This window comes from Kwoniella newhampshirensis, chromosome 5 (assembly GCF_039105145.1).
Source record: "Kwoniella newhampshirensis strain CBS 13917 chromosome 5, whole genome shotgun sequence".
Lineage (NCBI taxonomy): Eukaryota > Fungi > Basidiomycota > Tremellomycetes > Tremellales > Cryptococcaceae > Kwoniella > Kwoniella newhampshirensis.
The window spans coordinates 868701-889375 of NC_089959.1; the positions used below are offsets into that span (position 1 = coordinate 868701).

Sequence of the window (20675 nt, forward strand, 5' to 3'; positions counted from 1 at the left end):
ACGTGCGACAAGGCGATCAGAGATGTGAGTTGGTCTGAAAAGAAGATGAGGGAGGTGATGAGTGATGCGTGAATGAGTGTACAAGCGGGACAGATGAACGATGGAGAATGATACGAAATCTCCGAGCAGAAGAGTAGGCAGGTTGGTAGGTAAGTGTAAAGTAGTCGTTACCCTCGATAAAAGGTTCGACTTGCCGGTTTCTCTGATTTGTTACCCGTTGGTACAGACAGAATCGTTGCTACCACTTGAAGCTGCATTTCAGGTTCCGCCCTTTTGGCTGTTCTGTCGCCCACACGCACCACGCAACGATCAACGGTGTTTGCCTGATCGAAAAGACGAGTCCCTGAAATCATGCGTCTTCTTGCCCATCACAGGCATCTTGGGCTATCCAAGGGCGGCGTGTCTGCAGCTGAACTGCTGCCGTCCTGACTCACCCTGAGAATCGATTGTCATCTTTTAGCGTCGGGGTCCCTCTCCCTGGTCTAGTGTTTATCGGAGATCGCGGTTCACAAAACTCTCCGAGACGTACATGCTCTGGCTCTCCCGGACACCACGTCGGTCAACACCGTGATGATACATTACTCGTATTATTTGTATTCGCCGTATCATTATACGGTGCTACTACCATTACAGACGTTTTTGATACATCGGGGTAAAGCCTGCTCGGATCCTCGACTCGACATGACATCCTCGCCTCATCCCCTCACTGCTGAGCAAACTGCTGTTGCTGTTGTCCCATCATCCCACCGCTACCACCTCCATTGCCACCACCGCCGATACTGCCAACACCTCCCACACCGTGACCGGTGATTCCTCCATATCCATTCTGTTGCGCCAATATCTGCTGCAGCTGTTGCATTTGAGCTTGTTGTTGCTGTTGCTGTTGTTGTTGCTGCTTGATCCTCGCTTCCGCTGCTCGTATGCCAGACAAAATGTTTTGCACTTGAGCTTGGGGTATGGTGTTGTGATCGAACGGAGGGAGGTTCAGACCTATTCGTTGAGCATGACCCATGAGTTGCTGATATTGCTGCTGGGTGATACCCCGTTTGATCTCTTGATTTGGTTGCAGCGGAACAGCTTGCGGAAAGGAGGACGACTGCGACTGTTGTCGTTGCAACTGAGGCGGTTGTTGCATCTGTTGAGGGGTCTGTTGTTGCTGTTGCTGAAGCAGCAATTGTTGCTGTTGCAGTAGATGTTGCTGTTGTTGTTGTTGCTGGATGGCCATGGCGACCATCTGGTGCTGTGTTTGCTGAGACTGGCCCATTTGTGGCTGAAATGTTGGGTTGGTCGTCCCAGACGGCAAGGCCGGAGAAGGTCGAAACTGTTGCTGAGATTGCGGTACTGATGACTGCTGTTGCACTTGTTGCTGTATTTGCTGCTGTCGCATCTGCGTTGGAGCGGGCACCTGACCTTGATTGACGGGTGCAGTGGGGTTGACCGAGCCAAGCGCAGGAAATGGAACGTTCTGTGGACATATGGGCGTCAGACAATAGTGCTATTCACTGCAATGAGACAAAGGGGCACTACTCACAAGACACACGACTCCCATCAATCTGTGCTGCCGATTGACATTGGGACCAGCATTGACGGGTGGAATGGGAGCAGCGAATAAAACAATTCCTCGATCTGGCCCAGCGAAAGGGATAACCACCATCTGTCCAGCCTGTCAGTCGGGATGACCTCCGTCGAATTACCCGGCACAAATGACTCACATTGCCCTTGGCATGGAGACTATTTGCTAATTGAGTGTATCTCATAGCATTTCCCACCACGTCTGCACTGTTCTGACTGGGCGAGAGTATAATGATTGGCGAGTTCTTCGCCTTGGCATAGGCGGTGAGTGTCGTAACATCAAGCGAAGCAATATTTCGAAGTTGCAACTCTGCCAATACACATCAGCTCCGATTGTACAAGCGGTTGAGAGCAACCCACCTCTCGGCCATTGTTGTACCATAACACCCTCCGCTGCTCCAGTGAAATGCATAGCGTCAATATTCAGACCTAAGTGCTCGATCAGCGACTATTTCTGGATATCATTGACACTTCAGATGACCCACCGTTAGCTGCGGGATTGCCGGCCCATGATATTACACCAGACCATATCGGCTGTTGGGTCGGACGGACCGAAGGCGTGGCAGTCACAGGAGGTACCGAATTGTGTTGCGGACCCGCCTGAGGTATACCCTGAGCTTGTTGCGCTCGCTGTTGTTGTATCGCCGCCATGAGATTCTGTTCTGTTGCATTCTTCGCTTGTTGTCCAGTCTGTTGCTGCTGAATTAGCGGTACCCCTGTGTTGTTTGCTGCTGATCCTGTTGCGGCCACATTCTGACGCTGCTGTTGTAATTGCAGTAATTGTCGGAATTGCTGCCACCGGGGATCGCTCATATCTACTTGACCACCTGTTCCGTTCGCTGCTGCCAACATGCTCTGCATGAGCTGAGGGTCGATTTTCCCGCCGCCCGAAGCCGTAGCCATAGCACGAACGAATTGTGCCACTCGCACTTGCATCGCAGGATTTTGCATCGCTTGGAGAGAACGAGGATCAGGTCCGATGGCAGGATTGGTGACAGGTGTCTCGATCTGTTCGGTACCGACGGTGGAGGCCATGTCCAGCAGAGGGGTAGCACCAGACGACGGTCTGTCTTGTTCATCGGATGAATTAGTTCAATGTATAAAGAGCATGTCAGAACCAGTGAACTCACTATCAATTGAATAACCTGATAGAGTTACGTCCGTTTCAGGAGGCACGGTGAACCAAGGCGCATCGATCAATGTACCGGAGACTTGCTTGCATAACGATTTGAACTTTTTGCTGGGCGTCTGACCGTCCTTCGAATGACCTACGACTACGCAGGAACATCTCACTTCGCGACCTTTGACACCGTCGGTTAATCCTTCCCAGCTCTGATCGTCCCAAGCTGTGTCCCAGCTGTCATTCACCAAAACGGATGATTCTTCGACAGATGTCCCGTCAACACTATCCTCATCCGATGCTAAGACGATCAGATACCGTTGAAACGAAGAGGGTGAGTGTCTGTCAGAGTGCGCAAGGGTGCAGAGGGAATCCAGCATAGGTGTCGCAGAGCTCGGTGTGAGGGACACAAATGTTTGTGAGGTGGAATGTCTAATATCAGTCGCGGGACGATCAAGTAGCTAGCAGGTATTCATTAGCCTATTGGAAAGGAGATGGATTCCGCCTAACGGTGTATCTCACCTCAAGACCACCGATCAAGCCGTTCAGAAACCTCAATTCACTCCCTCTCTTTCGTTTCCTTTCTCTGACCAAGTCGTCTGTTTCTGACAGAGTCTCATTCGTGAATCCTGGCCATTGTCGTTTGATGATTCGGCTGCCTGGTCTGGGGAATTGCTCGACAAGCTTTGGTAATGATGTGAGAAATGCCGACGGTCTGCCATATTCCTGTCGGAACACCTTTGCAGAACTTGAACTCGGTACTGACTTGACGTGACTATCTCCAATGGGTGCAGCCGTGATCAACAGGCATACGCGCAACTGATGATGAGGTTCATGTCAGTGTATGTCCGTGTAAAACGGCTCATTATTTTTTCTCCCCGACATGTCATGAAAGTCCGCCCTCCGATGATTACTCACATGATTCTCCCCGCCGTGCTTTTCCATCAATCTTTGGACCAGCTTATGTACGACTCCTTCCGCTTCGATGAGCTTTGCATACCTCGCTCGAGGTAGTCGCGAGTCAAAGACGAACGTTGCGAGATGTTGCGGTGATGCGAGTGGTGATGTCGGACCGGGACCGGTCGAGGTGGAAGCTTCGGGTTGAATGGCCTCCATTGTGCCCGGCGTCCGTGGACAGTTATCGAGTTGGTCGTTATCTTTGTGTCCTCGTGTATGTCTATCTGCGTCAACGTTCGTGTCGATCGAAGAATATAGGCGAGTATTGGGGTAATGCTGGATAGGCAATTATGGACGACAGTGGATACAGACGGCGGAGTGTGAGTATGGTTCAGAAAGGAGGAGGGAGAGTGACAACAATCGCTGTTACTGCGGGACAGTTGGAATCGGGGCTGGCTTATGGATGAAACGGGATCAATATCACAAGCAACTCTTCAATTTCACCGATACTACTTAATACTACTAATCTCTTCACTCACACGCGTCGTTCGACAAGAGTCACCATCACCATCACCGTCAATCATACCTACAGAATGAGCATTAGGTAAAAGTTCACGGAGCGAAATATACCCCCGGGACAGCAACTCACTCTCACTCCTCATGTATAGCAGATAGCCTGCTACAGCACGGGAGCTAGGACAACATGGGTGAGCATGCGAATGTTCAAGCGTCAACGGGGTCCAGCTGAAATAGATCTACGTTGATCGACAATTAGACCCAGCTATCTTGAGGGGTGTGTGCACTATTTTATTGGAGAACAGTAGATCATAACTGACCTTACTTGACTGCTAGGCCTCAATGATAAGATGTATGTGTCGCATCTCGCTCTTCCCAGGGCTCTAAAGTCACACGGAATCAAAGCTCACTTCTCCTCTTCCCTTCAGCTATGACCGGCGTAAAGCCGCTGCGCTGGAGCTGGAGAAGTAAGCTCACTTGTTCGGACATAATGTGCAGACAAACAAGCTGATGGCAGTCCATCTCAGGCTCGTTCTCTCCTCTGACATCCCAAGAATATCCACCATTATCGATCAGCTATGTGGGATGTTCAGCTCGAGCAACTCGGCCCTCCACACTCGTAATGGAGGTAAGTGCAAATCTGGACATTTGGCGGTGACTTCGAGTACAGACCAGCCTTGTTGCTGATGCACGACATGTAGGTCTTATCGGATTGGCTGCTACAGCCATTGCGCTCGGTCAAGATGTCGCTCCTTTCCTCGGGGTGATCATCTCACCGGTGCTCGCATGTTTCCAAGATCCCGAAAGTAGAGTCCGATATCATGCTTGCGAAAGCTTGTATAACATGTGAGATATCCGCAATCTGATAGACATCAACCTTCAATAAGAAGCCAGACTGATGCCTTGACCACGCAGTGCCAAAGTCAGCAAAGGCGAAATCTTGGTGCACTTCAACGAAATCTTCGACGCTCTCAGCAAATTGTCTTCGGATTCTGAAATGTCGGTTAAGAACGGTGCCGAACTGCTTGACAGACTGATGAAGGATATCGTGGCGGAAGCTGCACCCAATTACGTGTCTATCTATCCTGGAAATCACAATCCGAACTTGCCACCGCCGCGACATCATCCCGACGATGGAGGGGGATTGACCTCCAAAATGGCGGGATTGGGCATTGCGCCAAATGGTAATCACCACGCGTTAGATTCTGGCGCTCAAAGTGTTGTGGGCTCAAGGGAGAGAGAACGAGGTTTGGATGGAGGAGGACTAGATGCAAGTCCGAAGCTAGGTCTGGATAAAAGCGACTTTCCGGGCCAAAAAGCGGGCGATCACATGGAGGAGGACAGAAGGGCGTTCTCATTGGCGAGATTCATTCCTCTGCTGGCGGAAAGGATATACGTCATCTCGCCATACACGAGGATGCACCTCATCTCATGGTTAATGGTGCTTGATTCTGTGCCAGACCTTGAACTGGTAGCTTGGTTGCCAGAATTCCTGGATGGACTGTTGTAAGTGGACGTCCACCCATCTCCGTGTCCATTTGACTGTGCTGATGTATCTTGTATCTCAGAAAATACCTTGCTGATGGTAATGTCGACGTCCGTCTGGCTACCGAGAATGTCCTAGCCGAGTTCCTCCGTGAGATCAAGTACATCGCGCATGTACAAGAAAAGCAAGCGGAAACCGACCGAGCTCGAAAAGCAGCCAGATCATTGAGGACAAAAGGCAGCAAACATACTTTGGAATCTGCGTTAGAAGAGGAGGGCGACGAAGCGGGTGCTGACGAGTCCATGACGACCGAATCGAGATACGGGGATGGGGATGGAGACGATGGAGCTACACATGACGGAGAAGCCAACGACTGGGAGGGTGAAGGATCAGGTAACTGGGTACCTGGTCAAGGGGTTTATGTTGATCATGCGGCGATCATGGACATCATCATTCAGCATCTCTCATATCCTGGTGAGCTTTGGGGGGCTAGGAAGTGACAAAGACGAAGCTGACTTCTATCAGATGAACTGGTGCAATCCACTGCTATGGAGTGGATTTTAACTTTCTTAGAGTTTGCTCAAAATACCGTTGTCGCCTTTACACCGAGGATAGTACCTGCCATATTGCCCAATCTGGCTTCACCACAGTACGTCATGCGTTGTTATGGTAGGGAATCATGCTGACAGAACAAAAGCCGACATATAAAGCTTGCGGCCCACGAGACCAACGGCAGTCTATATCGAGTCATCCAGTCCCTTCCTCTCCAGCTGCAGCCCACCCCTCCGACCGTTTCTACCTCGATCCCTCCTCTCCCTACTGCCGGGGTTTCGGTCCCACCACCCACAGCGTCCAACCTTTCGTCCATCGCGGGTTCACCGCCCTCATCTCTTACTAACACGGGCACCTCTCCCGGCCCTATCAAAAAGGACTTCGCACATACGGAACCTCCAGATTCAGTGAAATTCACGCCCGCACCAGTCAACGATCCCCTTGAGGTAGCTCCTCAACCGACAAATCTACGAGGATCGTCACTCACACAAAGTCTTTCCGCCACTAACCTTCCTACCCACAAGTCACGACCTTCGGGCGCAGTGCCAATTGCTTCGGAACCCGTTACTCCTGCCACGACTGAATTCCCACCCTCCATCAAATCGTTGAGAAATCGACCGGAGAGTCCGCCAATGAATCAAGCGCCATCGTCTCCGACCCAGGAACAAGGTATCGAAGATGTTGATCCTTTCGACGTTAGGGACACTGTCAACGTCTTGACGTTGCAATTCCTCAGCGATCACGCCGAGACAAGAATAGCAGCATTGGAGTGGTTGTTGATGTTGCATCTCAAAGCGCCAAATAAGGTAAGGTCACTCAGTATGGTCATGTGAATGCAGAGGCTGATGTCTATTTGACGCAGATCTTATCCAGAGATAGCGGCACGTTTCCCGCATTGCTCAAAACACTGTCTGACCCATCGGAGGATGTAAGTGTAGTCGAGTCTCGGACTGTAGATTCAACACCTGACGTTGTTCACAGGTGGTCAAACACGATCTACAGCTTCTCGCACAAATATCAGCATCATCGGAAGATTCCTACTTCACAAGTTTCATGGTCAAGGTCTTGGAGCTATTCAGTACCGATCGACGGCTTTTGGAAACAAGAGGAAGCTTGATCATAAGGCAGCTTTGTCTACATCTAAACGCGGAGAAGATATTCAGGACTATTGCTGAGATTTTGGAGAAGGATGAGGTGAGTCAGATTTCATTCACATCTTACTACGTTATTTCAAGTCGCAACGCTAATGGGTTGCTACGACTGCAGGACCTTGAATTCGCTAGCATGATGGTGGTGAAACTGAATCTGATCTTGATTACTTCGCCTGAACTGTCAGACTTCAGACGGAGACTGAAGAACCTCGATTCAAGGGTAAGTCATATTGGATTTTCTTTTTCACGAGGGCGGCACTGACATGATGCTTGATGGCACAGGATGGCCAAATGCTGTTCTCATCACTGTATCGTTCATGGTGTCATAACGCCGTGGCAGCCTTCTCTTTGTGTCTTCTGGCGCAGGCTTACGAGCATGCCTCGAACTTACTGCAGATCTTGTGAGTGTTTTCGCCTCATGTATGGACACTGGGTACAGGACTGAAGTGACGGCGGGATCGGGATCTAGTGCCGAGCTCGACCTTACTGTCCAGTTGCTGGTGCAAATCGACAAACTAGTCATGCTGATCGAATCGCCGGTCTTTACGAGTAAGTCTATATGTGCTTCCACCTGACCCACTGGCTGTGTATTGCGGTCTGGAGCTGACACTCGCGGCGTTGCTGGCAGACCTCCGATTGCAACTTCTAGAACCTGAAAAATACCCCTTCCTTCCCAAATGTCTATATGGCCTTCTCATGATCTTGCCGCAAAGTAGCGCTTTCGTTTCTTTGAGAGCGAGACTGTCAGTAGTCCACTCTTCTGGTTATGTTGCTACCGCTGCGACGAAGAGGTGAGCTTCTTTCTGTGGTGAGAGCAGAGGAGACATTTGCCGACTGATGGCGAAATAGCACATCGACAACGCCCTTCGGGACAACGACTAGCACAACGCGATCCAAGCTCGGTACCAAGGAAGAGATCAAATGGCAGGAACTACTCTCACGTGAGTGCGGGCCGGTTGTGCCTGTCCTATTCCACGAAGCTGTTCTGTTGCACAGTGACTGCTGTCCAGGACTGATCGAATGTATCTCCGCGTACCGCAGACTTCAGAGCTGTGCAAGCGCGACATGAGAAAGCTCGACGACAGTTGCATTCCACGGACATCGGGTCCATTTCTTCCGTTCACTATTCCTCGCCTTCACAGACATACATTAGTGCACCGGGCACTGCATCTATCTCTGGTGGTCCCAAATCGGGGACTATGAAGAAGAAAGCGATGGCGAGTTCCAGCAGTGCAGGAACTTCACGTCAAAACAGTGTGGAAGTCAGTGCAGGAGGGGGAGGGGGCCGGACCTCAGCCTCAGGGATATCACCGCTCAATCCCAAGAGAGGGGTGAGTGGTCAAGGTGCGGGATTGGTCAGTATAGGAGGTGCGGTGGCAAGTATGAATGCATCGCAGGGCTTGGGGATGAGAGCGACTAGTCCTACCCCTGGAAGGAGGAAGATTCTTGGTGGGTTAAGAAAGAGCGGTGATAGGTGATTGTGCGGTGCGTGCTTCGAAGGTTGAGCAGAAGAAGAGTTCTGGATCGTTCTGTATAATGTCCCGGAGACGTGATGGATGGACTAGCTGTTTTGCGGGATGGTTATTAGCAACGTGTAAGCATGAATGCCGTGTTGTACGCATGAAATGGATCTTCGTTTCCATCAGGCTACTTCTTAGGGAACCCGGGGGGTCGGGCCGTTAGAAAATAGAAGGATGGGATGACTCACCAATAGGTAAATGGGTAACTTTTACCGGCATGACAAGATGGATACTCCTCCATTCTGATCCGGAAGAAAGAAAAGAAAAGAGAGGGAATATCCACCTGTGGAGAAGGTATCCACTTTCAAGGTGGATTAAACATGGGCCCCGAACTGTTGTTGTCTCGTCTCGTTTTTCGAGCATCTATTCTTCCTACCCAATCGTTCCATTTCACAAGGGAAGCAGGGGGTTACTCGGCGACTACCACCTACCATGAGCGAACGATCGAACGGATGTGGGAGGAACGAAAGGAATCGATAAGCTTGTTTCATCGACCACTACCACTAATACTACCACTGCTGCTCATCAACGAACTAGATCAGAAGGGAAGGAGTGATCCACGAATATACAATCAAGTGATCAACAGCTCGAACCCACCTTCCTTGGCCATCATTCACCACTTTCTTTTCCACCTGACTTGTACGATATGCCATTCAGGCCAGGACCTAGGAAGGCGGAGAAGGACGAGAATGGGGAGACTATCTACCCTTGTTTATGGATCGGTGAGTCGTCCTGGCATCTTTCTCGTTTTCTCCTGCCTTGTTTTCACTGTTAGCGGAGTGGATATCTGCACTAGGGCCCTTGTTGGTCTTGGTCGTATGTCTTTTTGGCCTCTGCGAACGAACATACCACCCCTGTTCTGTATTTCGAACCGTTGTACCTGCTGTTCTCCTTACCGCTATCCTCAGGTCATGGCTGCGTATTATCCACGCGTTAACATTAGCCTTCAATTGTGTTAAACCACTCTACTCGTCTACTTCCCCAATATCACTTCTGGCTCATCAGACATCATCGGCTCGTCTCGTTTCCTGCATTCTTCATATCTCCCACGCGTCAATGATCTCGCTGACCCTCTCACACAGGCTGCTCAAAGACGTTTGGGACAGCCGGACATGTGAGAAGGCATGAGAAATCTCGTAAGTCGTCTCTTTTTCCCATCTTTCGTCCCGCAACGTATCGCCGCTCCTCTCCACCGTGAACCCTTGCATCAACTCCACTGGTGACCCCCTGCCCAGGTATCATCACCTCTCATTAGCGTCAAAGAAATCAGATTGATCTTACGAACCCGGAACAGATGTGGGCAACACACCCTACGCTTGTCCTTATTGCGACAAGAGCTTTGGCAGGAGTGACGTGAGAGCCAAACATGTCGGCACGATGCATGCGGATCAAGAGGCGATGGCAGACGATGATGAGCGACCTTCGTGAGTCAACGTCATCTTTCAATTGACGACAGGTAGGAGATTGAAGATTGACCTGCTGGACCAATGCAATCTAGGAAGCGCCGCATGTCCGTGGAGTCCAGCGTTGATAGACGGATGTCGATGGACTCCACAATCGATAGACGCCCGACCATGATGGCAGCCGGAGTTTCTCCTTCATCGGCAAACGGTATCGCATCAACGTCACCTGCAACGACCGCGAATGTCCATTCATTTTCCGCATTTCCCGCCCCGAGTCTCTCCCCACATGGTCTGTGGACCACGGGCGCAGTATCAACCTCTCCGGTTCAGCCAATGCACAACCACTCCGAGCCAGTAACACACCTCACTCCAATGTCCGGCACCGCGAATCTTAGTTCGCCAAACGTGCATATTCCAGGCCCGGTAGGGATGATGTTGCCACCCTCGGCCAATGCTACGGGAACGCCATTCAGCGTTGCCTCGTCTAGTTCTTCTGGTTTCATCGATCCTGCGAGATTGAGTGTGGGTCCTTCTTCGGGGATGCACATGAATCTTGATCACGGTAGGTATGGTCTCTGGGACGCAAGCACATAAGGCTCCAGTAGCTCATTGAGATAGCCTCTTCTTTAGCAGACTCGTTACCACTCCACGCCGCTTCCACCGAACTGCTGGGCGCCTTCGACCCTAGTTGGGAATGGTTTGGACACGTGTTCGGCTGGGGATCAGACGAGAACATAGATCTCGATATCGGTCTGCAGAGTAGCATGTTCGAGAAGAACGGGATAGGGCCGGTCAGCTCCACTGATACGTTGAGCGCTGCATGGCTGTTGTGCGCTACACCCAGAGGCGGAAGTCCGGTGGGTGACGAAGGACCAAATAAAGGGACAAAGGTCATCGGTATGTTGGATCCCTTCGGAAGGAAAGACGAAAGTCCATGGGTGTGTATGTCGTGTAATTACCAACACAGCCCGAACACCAAGCTGATGAATTAGCTCGAATTCAACTCCTCCTTTGATTCTCGTCCAGCCAAGCGTCTTCAAACCAAAATTACCCGATCGACCCTTAAGTCTCGCCGGAGTGAGAGCCTCTCCTCGGGCACATCGACCTCGAAGTAGTCCGGAGGCTGTCTCTGAGACTTCTCGAAACGCCATGTTGTCCCTGATCTACCTCTCGCATCAACCGCATTGGCTCATGCCGGATGTCGATGACTTTCCGGATCACGAAACTCTGTCAGATTTCGTCGATCTATATTTCGAGAAGTTTCACCCGCTATTCCCGATCGTACACAAGCCAAGCTTCTGGACTAGCGAAACACCGGCGGTGCTTCTGCTGTCAGTAGCTGCCATAGGAGCGACCTATGCGGATCAAGAGTTCAGGCCACTGGCTGTGGCTTTATGCGAGCTGGTGAGGAGGATGATCGCATGGATGGTAAGCTGGTCTGTGAACCGTCGCCCCTCGACCACCCCATTGATTGATTTCTCGCTTCTTATAGCGAGGTAGTGATCAAAGAGCGAAATTCGATCGGAATGCTCTCACAGCTTTCATGCTTCAGACGGCTCTCGGCGTCGCATGCGGATCAAGAGAGATGTTCTATCATGCCGAGATATTTCGGTGCAGTATAGTGACCACTTGCCGAAGATTACATCTTCTGAGAGGATTAGATTCTGCCACCGACGAGCTATACGCAAAAGACCCGGACCCACCTGTAGAAGCGAGATATAAAGCCTATCTGGAAGATGAGTCCAGGCGACGTCTAGGCTGGGGTGTCTATGTGCGTGAATATCATCAATGCTTAGTCAAGCCGCTGATTGAACTCTTTCTGGTAGCTACTCGACTCGCAAATGGCTGCTCTTCTGCATATCCCTGCTATCTTCGCTGTCAACGAGGCGGCCATACATCCACCGACAGAAGAGATCTTATGGGAGGCCTCGGACGCCGAGTCATGGGCTAGCCTCGTAAAAGAGGGCGCAGCGATCGATCCGAAACTACCTAGACCGAAGTTTTTGAAACTGCTCAAATTGTGTTTAGCCGGAGAACGAGATTATGCGACTCAGATGTCGGATTTGACATGTGCAGTAGTGTCTTACACTGTGTGGCGGTAAGTGGGAGTATGCGTGAAGTGATGGGGTGGTGGTGGTGTTATACTGACGAGATGATCGCACAGGATGTTGATGGATCAACACTTGTTGCAACGAGCTTTAGGTGTGGGATTATCAGATAATGGGATGGATCTGGCGGCATACAACATCGAGGCTCACGTACTCGAAAGGTAGGTCTTCGATGAGCAGCTTATGGCCTTGGCACAGTTGATCACCTGTCTATGAACCAACAGCAAACCAGCCCATTTGCTCCTACGCCTAGCCCAAGCGACTTTCCCACATCCAACGCCTTCGCAACTCCGGCTCTCACCCGCTGCGTTATATCACCATGCCCACTTACAATTCACCCGTCCAGGACTGATGGAACGTATCAAGCATGTCTCTGGGAAATATGAACCGGACATGACGATGGGTGGATCGATGAGCTGGCTCGGAACGTGGATGGAAGATGGGAGAGAAGTCAGGAAAGTCCTTTGGCATGCGGGCGTTTTGAGCGCTTTATTGGCGGAATTTCCGAGGGGGTAAGTGATGCTTTGAACGTATTGATGCATGTCGGTGGATTTGACGGGCAGACAAGCCCACGCATACAGCTAGGTGACACTGCTGACCTTGCAATTGATCTGGCAGGTCATTCGCCGAGCTGTTCTGGATGTTCGACTGTGCACTTGTCTTTTGGGCGATCAACAAATATGCCTCGCATCAACTGCATTCCAAGACGTTTCAGTCGGCCTTGTTTGCTGCTAATTGTGAGTACTCGTCCAACGCGTCTTCACTTTCGACCCTAGCGCAACGTGATTGCAAGGATATCGTCCAAATCAGATTCTGACAAGTCGTTCGTTCTTCTGGCTTAGGGTTCGACACATCTCCCCCAGATATGTGGCTAGCCCATGGCGGTCAGATGGTCTTCCCATTCTTGGGCTCATCAAGCTCGTGGACCGTCTGTTCTCTCCTCGAGGTGTTCATGGACAAGTTGGACGAGATGCCTTGGGGTTTGGCGGTGCAATATAAACTGGTTCTGAACAGGCTGTTGGAGAGAGAGAAGGAGGACATGGACGGGATCGGGAAGGAGAATGGCGAGAGCTAGAGATGTAGACTGACATTTTCTCACGGCACGCACACACACACACACTCACACACACTCACTCACACTCACATATCTGTATGAATGAATCGATGGGAGGCGAGTGATATGTTCAATGAGTGAATAACGACTTTATGGAATGATGACTTGCTGAATAACGTATGCATCGTCATCGTCATTTCCTTCTCTTGTGTTCTACGATACAAAAACGGCTTCTCTTTCCCTCTACAAGTCAGAATGAAAGGGACGCGCAGTCTAAGCCTTGCCGGCCAGAAGTCGTGCACCCTCGGGGGCGTTCTTGTTTCCAGGGCCGTACCAGTCGGGGAAACCCTATAATAGGTTGCAGTGCGTTAGTGTCTATACTTGTCACGATGTTGGGTTCACTTACAAAGTCTGAGCCCCAAGGAGGAGTACCGAATCTCTGTTGTTTCCCACCTTCAGCGATTTTGCCCAGCTTGTCGAGATCATCCTTGTCCAGGTCGATGACGTTCAGGTTCTGTTCGATTCTCGATGGGGTGACACTCTTTGGCAAGACGACGATTCCTCTCTGGATCGGCCAGGAGATGAGGACGGTAGCGGTTGAGACGCCATGTTTCTTTGCGATGGCGACGAGATCAGGATCGTCATGCAAGGGTGAGGAAGTTGATCCGAGAGGCGAATACGCTTCGAGAAGGATACCGTGAGATTGACAATATTCGACCAGCTTGTGTTGAGGGTTGTAAGGATGCAGTTCGACCTGGTTCACTGCAGGTTGGACTTTTGCTGTCTTGGCGAGATGTTCGAGGATTGGGATGCCGGCATTGGAGACTCCGATGGCCTTGACTTTGCCAGAGGCGAGAACGGCCTCCATCTGCTTCCATGTGTCGGCTTGGTCCCATGACCAATCAATGTCTCGAGATCCATCGGGTTTCGTAGGGAACAAGGGGTGGTTTCCCTTTGAGTTGGTCTTGACAGGCCAATGGACGAGGTAAAGATCGAGATAGTCGAGGCCGAGATCGCTCAGAGTCTTGTTGATACCTTCCTCGACTCGGTCGTGGAACGTGGACCAGCTAGAGAAGGTCATCGTGGGGACGTGTCAGTGCTCGGTCTCAGCGAGTGAACCTCAACATACAGCTTCGAGGTCACAAAGATCTCAGATCGAGGCACACCGGAATCCTTGATGCCCAGACCTACTTCTTCTTCGTTCTACAGAGACACGTAATCAGCATGCTGTTGGACCGTCTTCTCCTTGCATTGCAGTTTACAAGAGAAGTCGTGAACAAAGCTATGTTGAATCGCTTTGTAACCGCGCCCAGCTCACCTGGTAGCAGAGGGCACCGTCAATGTGTCTGTATCCGACCTTGAGGGCATGTGCGACGGCGTGTCTGACCTCTCCAGGCTTAGCTTGCCAGGTTCCTGCACAGCCAATACAAGATGGATCAGTTCTCTCGACGTCCGGAAGCATCTTCTATTCCGTCGAGCGACAGTGTGTATGACGGATGTCAAGTCACATGGAACGGAGACTCACCGAGACCGATAGCAGGGACGGTAGCACCCGTGTTGAGCTTGAATGAGGTGGGGTGTGACATGTTGAGATCCGCTTTCGTGTGATGATGTATGGAAAGAATATGAATGGTTATGGAAAAGGAACGCACAAAGTGGTGTAGTATGAGTTTATATAAAGGGTATCCACCTCCACCTTGCCCCCCCACCCCCCTCTCGGCATAGCACGGAGGTGGATACCGGCCCGGTGAGAATCGGGCCGGGTATTGCGATAGCTCACCAATTTCTGAACCCTCAATAGCTATCAATCGACAATTGTGGTCGTGAGAAAGAGCTTGTCAAATGTAAGCATAGGAAGCATTGTATGCTTGATGCAACCACATCTGTTCCGAGCATGACTCATGATCGACCATGACGCATCTTCTTGAACTGACACCGTCATGCCAGGAGATGGTGCGTAGGTCAAAGCTTGCTGAGCGTTTGGTAGACAACTCTTGACCGTCTCAACACCGGTCGCGCCGATAACTGTAGGATAGGTCTTTGGAAAGTCGGCGAAGAGACTGAGGAAGGAGTGCTTTGCAACGCCTTCGGTTGACGGCCATGAGTGACTGAAGCACTTCACAGGATGATTACACCACAATGCCATTCGTTGTGTATTGTCTGCGCGTGCAATCATGCCCCGCCAACCAGAAGACGCTGCGTAGCTGAGATGCGCCGTGAGAGACTCGTTAGATATCACATGCATGATGTGCTCATTCTCATTACTATGTCGTATAATATAACATTGCCACGTCATTATGTACTGACATGACCCCTGGGTTCCAAAAGTGAAACGGAAGAGATCATATGCAAAGTCGAAATGATGTCACCACTATCCGGCTCTTCTTTCCCCTTCTTTCCTCTACGCTCTATCTCCTACGAGCAGAGTTGATAGCTCTGCACCATTGTTGTGTATCATCATGGGAAGTACCGTTGAAGTAGTAGATTGACTGTGACAAGGCCGATATATCAGTTTCTCTGCATGTTCGGTCTGCTTTCCTGCAGCATCCTTACGCACCTTATTATCTACCACCCTCAGGACATTCCCATGGACGATACTAGCCGGTTCTCTCAAGGTTGCCATCCTCAACACATTGAACAAGTCAACCATATCTTCCCATCCCTCTCCTCTTTGCGTAGCAAGCACCATCAGATCCGAACACAGCACCAGCATGACCTGTCGGTCAACCAATTCCGGTTTGATATATTCTACCGGAACCACCACTTTGCCAGGTGTTATCGTTAGGTCTCCGTCTGAGTTGACCGGCAGAGTCGATTCGCATTCGACGAATGTCGAAGCCTTCTTCACCAGCCTGATCAGTGTCAGAGCACCTTCGAGCACAAGTCGACGATGCGGTTGAACAAGAGGCGAAGGGCCAGATTTCGTGATCCTTTGTTGCCAGCTTAAGAGACGCATTCGCGAATCTGCTTCCCTTTTCTCCTCATTCATGAGCGAGGCAAGACTCGCAATCTCATTGAGAGCATCGTCCAGAGTATCTCGCATCCCATCACTTCTTGGTGGAGTGCACATCGCCAAATCCTCAAGCTACCCAACATAAATTAGCAAGACTTCTGTATGTGAAGCGAGGGTACTCACCAATAGCTTGTATCTAGGCACCCGCTGGATGGGCAAAAGCAGATAGCTCTCCAAGTTGATTTGAGAATGCAAAGGGTGTTCCTTGCACCGCTTCAAGAAAGCTTTGACCCTCTTCTTCTGACTTGTAGTCAACTGTGCACCAGAATGGCTGACTGAGTCGCTCATGCCCATGGCAGCAGTGGCGAGGACACCAACGCTGGGTACAGTGGACTTCGATGAAAACGCTGGTGTGTTCGGCGTCGAGTTCGGAGCTGTCCAAGTCTTCATTCTTGACAGGGCGTTATCGAAGTTGTTGATGTAAGTGGAATACTGCTTCATGTATGCAATGTACGTTCTGAAGACCTCGCCGACATGATGCGCTGTATCTGCCGACAATGAGCCTTCGTCGTCATCTGTTCCTTCGAGTAACGATTTGACCGCTTTTTCCAGTGCTGGGAGGAAGTTATCGCGGTGAATGGAAAGGATGCTTTCCACCCCACCGAACACGATCTTGCGTTCCGAAGACGGCACCACAGTCTCTGTGTTGGACTTGTTAGGATTGACGGGGTGACCAGCTGGTCGTACGTATATCGAAACCAGTTCGCCAAGACCTCGCACATAAGTCCGCTCCGTTTCGTATATTTCACGTAGGATTTTGGCACGCTTATTTTTGTCGTTCTTAAACTTTTTGCCTGTCATTGCGGGCTCCGGATAATCTACCCCTGGCTCGCTGTCTGCGATGGACGTAGCTCGCGAAGCTTGCGTATCAAGGGTCGGCCTCCTCGCTCGACGAACGTCAACAAATGAGCCTTTGCTGATGTTGGCGGACATTGGCGAACCAGGATGTTCTGATGGTGCAGACGACGCGGCATAACTACCATCGGCACCACCTACGACCTCAAACCCACCATAGGGTTCGATTGGAGGTCGCGAGAGATCAAACAAGTCACGAAGGTAAGACTTTATCGATTCAAGGCCCTGCGCATATCGTGCTTCCGGATCGAGGTCAGAGGAAGGAGATTCTACTAATGAGCGAGAATAAGAAGAGGGCATGGTGGTATCCGCAATGGTAGCTTCGCTTGTCGCGATCGGAAGACAACCGTGACTCTCAAAATCGGATAAAGGTGGCATGAAAGGTGACGTTGATGGAATGGATATGTTGATAGACGGGGGACCAAGATCAATCGGCAGGAAGCTTCTTCTCTTGCTTCGCACAGGTGTTGTGCCACCACTGTTGCCATTCAACGAGGAAGAGGCTGGCAAACCACCGCTCGGTAAGGTGTTGATTGACAATGATTTCGATTCCATCTGTCCAAACTCTGTCGTCCCGGCGTCCATCTCTTTGCGTGTAGGAAGAGTCATCGCTGAGCGTGTGCCAGTCATACTGGGTCGTGTAGGCATCGTGTAGGCTGGCTCAGAGTGTAAATGTTGCAATGGAGGAGGCGGTGGTAGTGACTTGAGGTTTGCTGACGCTGACGCCGTCATATTCGTACTCTTATCCTTATCCGACTTGAGCCGATGCATCGACATCTTTCGGAGAAAGCCCCACTTGCCGGTCTTGGTAGAATTGCTTGTGGACATACCAGGTGCGGTCAAGCGAGTGCTGGAAGCGGGATGCTCGATGTAATCGCCCATTGCACTGGCTGCTCGATGACCGTCATTAGATCCTAGACTGGCGAACTTGCTCATTGACGACTGGATCTCGTTCCCCGCTTTGACGCCAACGGCTGATGCGGCGGGAGCGATAGCCGTAGTCGACGTCGTAGGAGACAATTGAGAAGGGGTATTGATTCTTCCTAGAAGAGCTCCAGCGGAACGCATCTTGCGCAAACGACCCGATTGAGACGAAGCGGCAGGCTGTAGAGTAGGCGGGAACACGGGTACGCGATCTTCATTGACCTGACGTCCAAGGGGAGCGGTGTGAGGATGATCCTCCGCGATGGGTCCAAGGCCGGATAGCTGGTACACAGATTGAGCAGCGGAGGTTGGCGCGCTCACCCATGGCTGCTCTCCCTTGATGGTAGCGGACGAGGTCGCGGGCGGCAGGTCACGCATTTGCAGGGAGCTGGCGGTGAACGAACTGGTCATCGATGCCATGGAGGGAGGTGATCGAAGTCCGTCGTTGATGGACAGATGTCGATGGTGAGAGTTAGCACGACTTGGTCCGTTTGGACGTGTGGATGATTGAGACCGTGCAGCAAGGATAGGAGCAACGATAGGAGCCCATTCCGATGCAAAGGGGTTCTCGTCCACCTTGAGAGTCTCCAAATGACCAAGTAAGCACAGCCACGGAGGTAGGGATACGAGTTTGTTTCGTCGAGCTGTGACGAGGTCAGCGACAGGGAGATCGGCGGGGTGTTACACTCACCGCAAAGAGTGTGCATGGAATGCAGATTGGCTATCTCTGCCGGCAAACTCTGGATTTCACAATTGTCGACGACCAACACCCTTAGAGCTACAAGCTCTCCTAACCATGATGCCATTTGGCGTAAAGGATTCCCTGAGGCATTCAGCTCTTCGAGCAAAGTGCAATATTGCAGATTATTTGGAAGGATCGAGATATCATTGGAAGAGATATCGAGAACGACCAGGGTTGGCGCCAGTACTGCCAGCAACCTCGGAAGAAAATCGAGGATGTGGGGACCGCAAGATGGCAGTATGAGGTGAGTGACACCTGTACGTTGTTTAGCTACAGACAGAAACGAGAGCATTCACTCACCAGCAAGCGAGCTAATCACGTCGTCCGTCATCATCGCAATGCCTCCCATCGCCTCAATCTTCGCCATGTCCAACAGCTTTTCTCGTCCTTCTTCCACCAATGCGATCGCCTCTGGTGCTGTATCGGGTTTTGGTTCTGTCTCCCATGGAAGTCGCAAATTGTCGTAAGTGTAGTCGCATGTCGAGTTCGGCGGCGGTATCCTACTTGACGATGGTCCGGAATCAGTGGTGGAGGTAGAAGCAGTGGTGATGGAGGATGAGGCGGAATCACTTCGAAGACGGTTGACAATATCTCGTCTCCACGGGCGGTGAGTGAAAGAGTGGGATGGGGAGAGAGGAGGGTTGCTTCGAGGACTGTCTATTCGAGAATCAGGCTGACTGGGAGGCAGCGGAAAATCGGATGTGATGCCTAACCCGACATGTTCGACCGGAGAGGTGAATGTGCTGGGCAAGTGAGGGAGAGGCGGCGGGTGAGGATGGTACATTTGCTCCGAGTATGCGTGATATGAATAGGCTCCAGACGCCATTGAAGATTCCGCTGACGAATAAGCATGACTTCGACCAGTCCGCATCCGTACTTTTGGCTCAATCTCTGGTTTTCCTTCGTCCGCCTCTGATTTGTAGCCGTATGTGACATTCATAGGGGGTGTACTCGTGGTAGAATCAATGGTCGAGGTGGTCACAAAGCTGAGTGTGGGTTCTCTTTCGTCCAGCCCTTCATCTGTATCAAACTCGGTTGCAGAGTAGGCGTCCATGTCAACATCGACTTCCTGCATGCGCTCGATCGTCTCCTGCTGCTCATCGAAGCGCCGTGTCCTCGGTGTGGGATCGGTATACTTTCGATGAGGAGGGTGATACGCAATTTCTTCTTTCTGTGCAGGATACGCACTGAGCGGACGTCGAGTTGGTTGGAGTCGTCTTGTTGGAAGATCTGGGTTAGAGAAGTTGATGCAGGAAGATGGAGCGGAGTCACCATCATACACTGGCGGCGTTGGAGGAAGGTCAGAAGGTAGCGAACGCCAACCTTGACTGGGACCAGCCACGGGTTGTTCCCCTTCCATCATGGTTGATTTAATGTCTTGCAGGCTGTTCGGAGAGTGCAACGAAGGCGAAGGCGTGGGTGGTAATCGTGGAGGCAAAGCTGCCATGACGTCTGAGAGGGGTGATTTGGAGTAGCAGTGGAGTATTGAGGCGGAGATCAATGGTGGTGTGAGAGTGGATGATGTCGTCGGCATTCAGCAGTGAAGGAGCCGCGAGGAAATTGACACGAATGGGGAAAGAACAGTCAAGTGTCAGCACAAGAATAAGGTATGTGGCTGCGTTTGAGGGAAGAGACAATCTTGACCCACAGCTGAAAGGGCGGAATGATATGGAGATAAGAAATTTGACGCTGGTGAGGTCAGCCGCAAGTTTGAGGTTTGTTGAGTCAAGCGCTTGGACCTCCAGTTGTTTCCGATCACTTT

General features: G+C 51.1%; 5 protein-coding genes across 5 annotated transcripts; 2 read left to right on the forward strand and 3 right to left on the reverse strand.

Moving 5' to 3' along the window:
- Positions 1-703: 703 nt before the first annotated feature.
- On the reverse strand, positions 704-3808 carry IAR55_002898 (uncharacterized protein; the record flags this gene model as incomplete). The annotated part of the gene is made up of 8 exons (XM_066946009.1): positions 704-1465; positions 1532-1654; positions 1713-1882; positions 1933-2001; positions 2058-2642; positions 2703-3153; positions 3215-3511; positions 3611-3808. 8 exons carry the CDS (start codon positions 3806-3808, stop codon positions 704-706), a joined length of 2655 nt encoding a protein of 884 aa, XP_066803510.1.
- A 484-nt stretch (positions 3809-4292) lies between these two features.
- IAR55_002899 (uncharacterized protein) lies at positions 4293-8772 on the forward strand (the record flags this gene model as incomplete). Its single annotated transcript, XM_066946010.1, has 17 exons — positions 4293-4296; positions 4442-4457; positions 4534-4572; positions 4633-4733; positions 4807-4951; positions 5021-5611; positions 5674-6065; positions 6117-6240; positions 6289-6949; positions 7006-7071; positions 7125-7337; positions 7410-7514; positions 7577-7695; positions 7764-7843; positions 7923-8085; positions 8144-8235; positions 8336-8772. The coding sequence occupies 17 exons, from the start codon at positions 4293-4295 to the stop codon at positions 8770-8772; spliced, it is 3348 nt and encodes a 1115-aa protein (XP_066803511.1).
- A 688-nt stretch (positions 8773-9460) lies between these two features.
- On the forward strand, positions 9461-13400 carry IAR55_002900 (uncharacterized protein; the record flags this gene model as incomplete). Its single annotated transcript, XM_066946011.1, has 12 exons — positions 9461-9536; positions 9897-9950; positions 10109-10238; positions 10313-10779; positions 10836-11155; positions 11244-11645; positions 11710-11988; positions 12044-12315; positions 12382-12486; positions 12550-12837; positions 12944-13062; positions 13168-13400. The coding sequence occupies 12 exons, from the start codon at positions 9461-9463 to the stop codon at positions 13398-13400; spliced, it is 2745 nt and encodes a 914-aa protein (XP_066803512.1).
- Positions 13401-13652: 252 nt separating this feature from the next.
- On the reverse strand, positions 13653-14965 carry IAR55_002901 (uncharacterized protein; the record flags this gene model as incomplete). Its single annotated transcript, XM_066946012.1, has 5 exons — positions 13653-13727; positions 13786-14446; positions 14509-14582; positions 14698-14792; positions 14905-14965. The coding sequence occupies 5 exons, from the start codon at positions 14963-14965 to the stop codon at positions 13653-13655; spliced, it is 966 nt and encodes a 321-aa protein (XP_066803513.1).
- An 822-nt stretch (positions 14966-15787) lies between these two features.
- Positions 15788-20360, reverse strand: IAR55_002902 (uncharacterized protein; the record flags this gene model as incomplete). Its single annotated transcript, XM_066946013.1, has 5 exons — positions 15788-15868; positions 15937-16464; positions 16516-18815; positions 18863-19168; positions 19214-20360. 5 exons carry the CDS (start codon positions 20358-20360, stop codon positions 15788-15790), a joined length of 4362 nt encoding a protein of 1453 aa, XP_066803514.1.
- Positions 20361-20675: the final 315 nt, after the last annotated feature.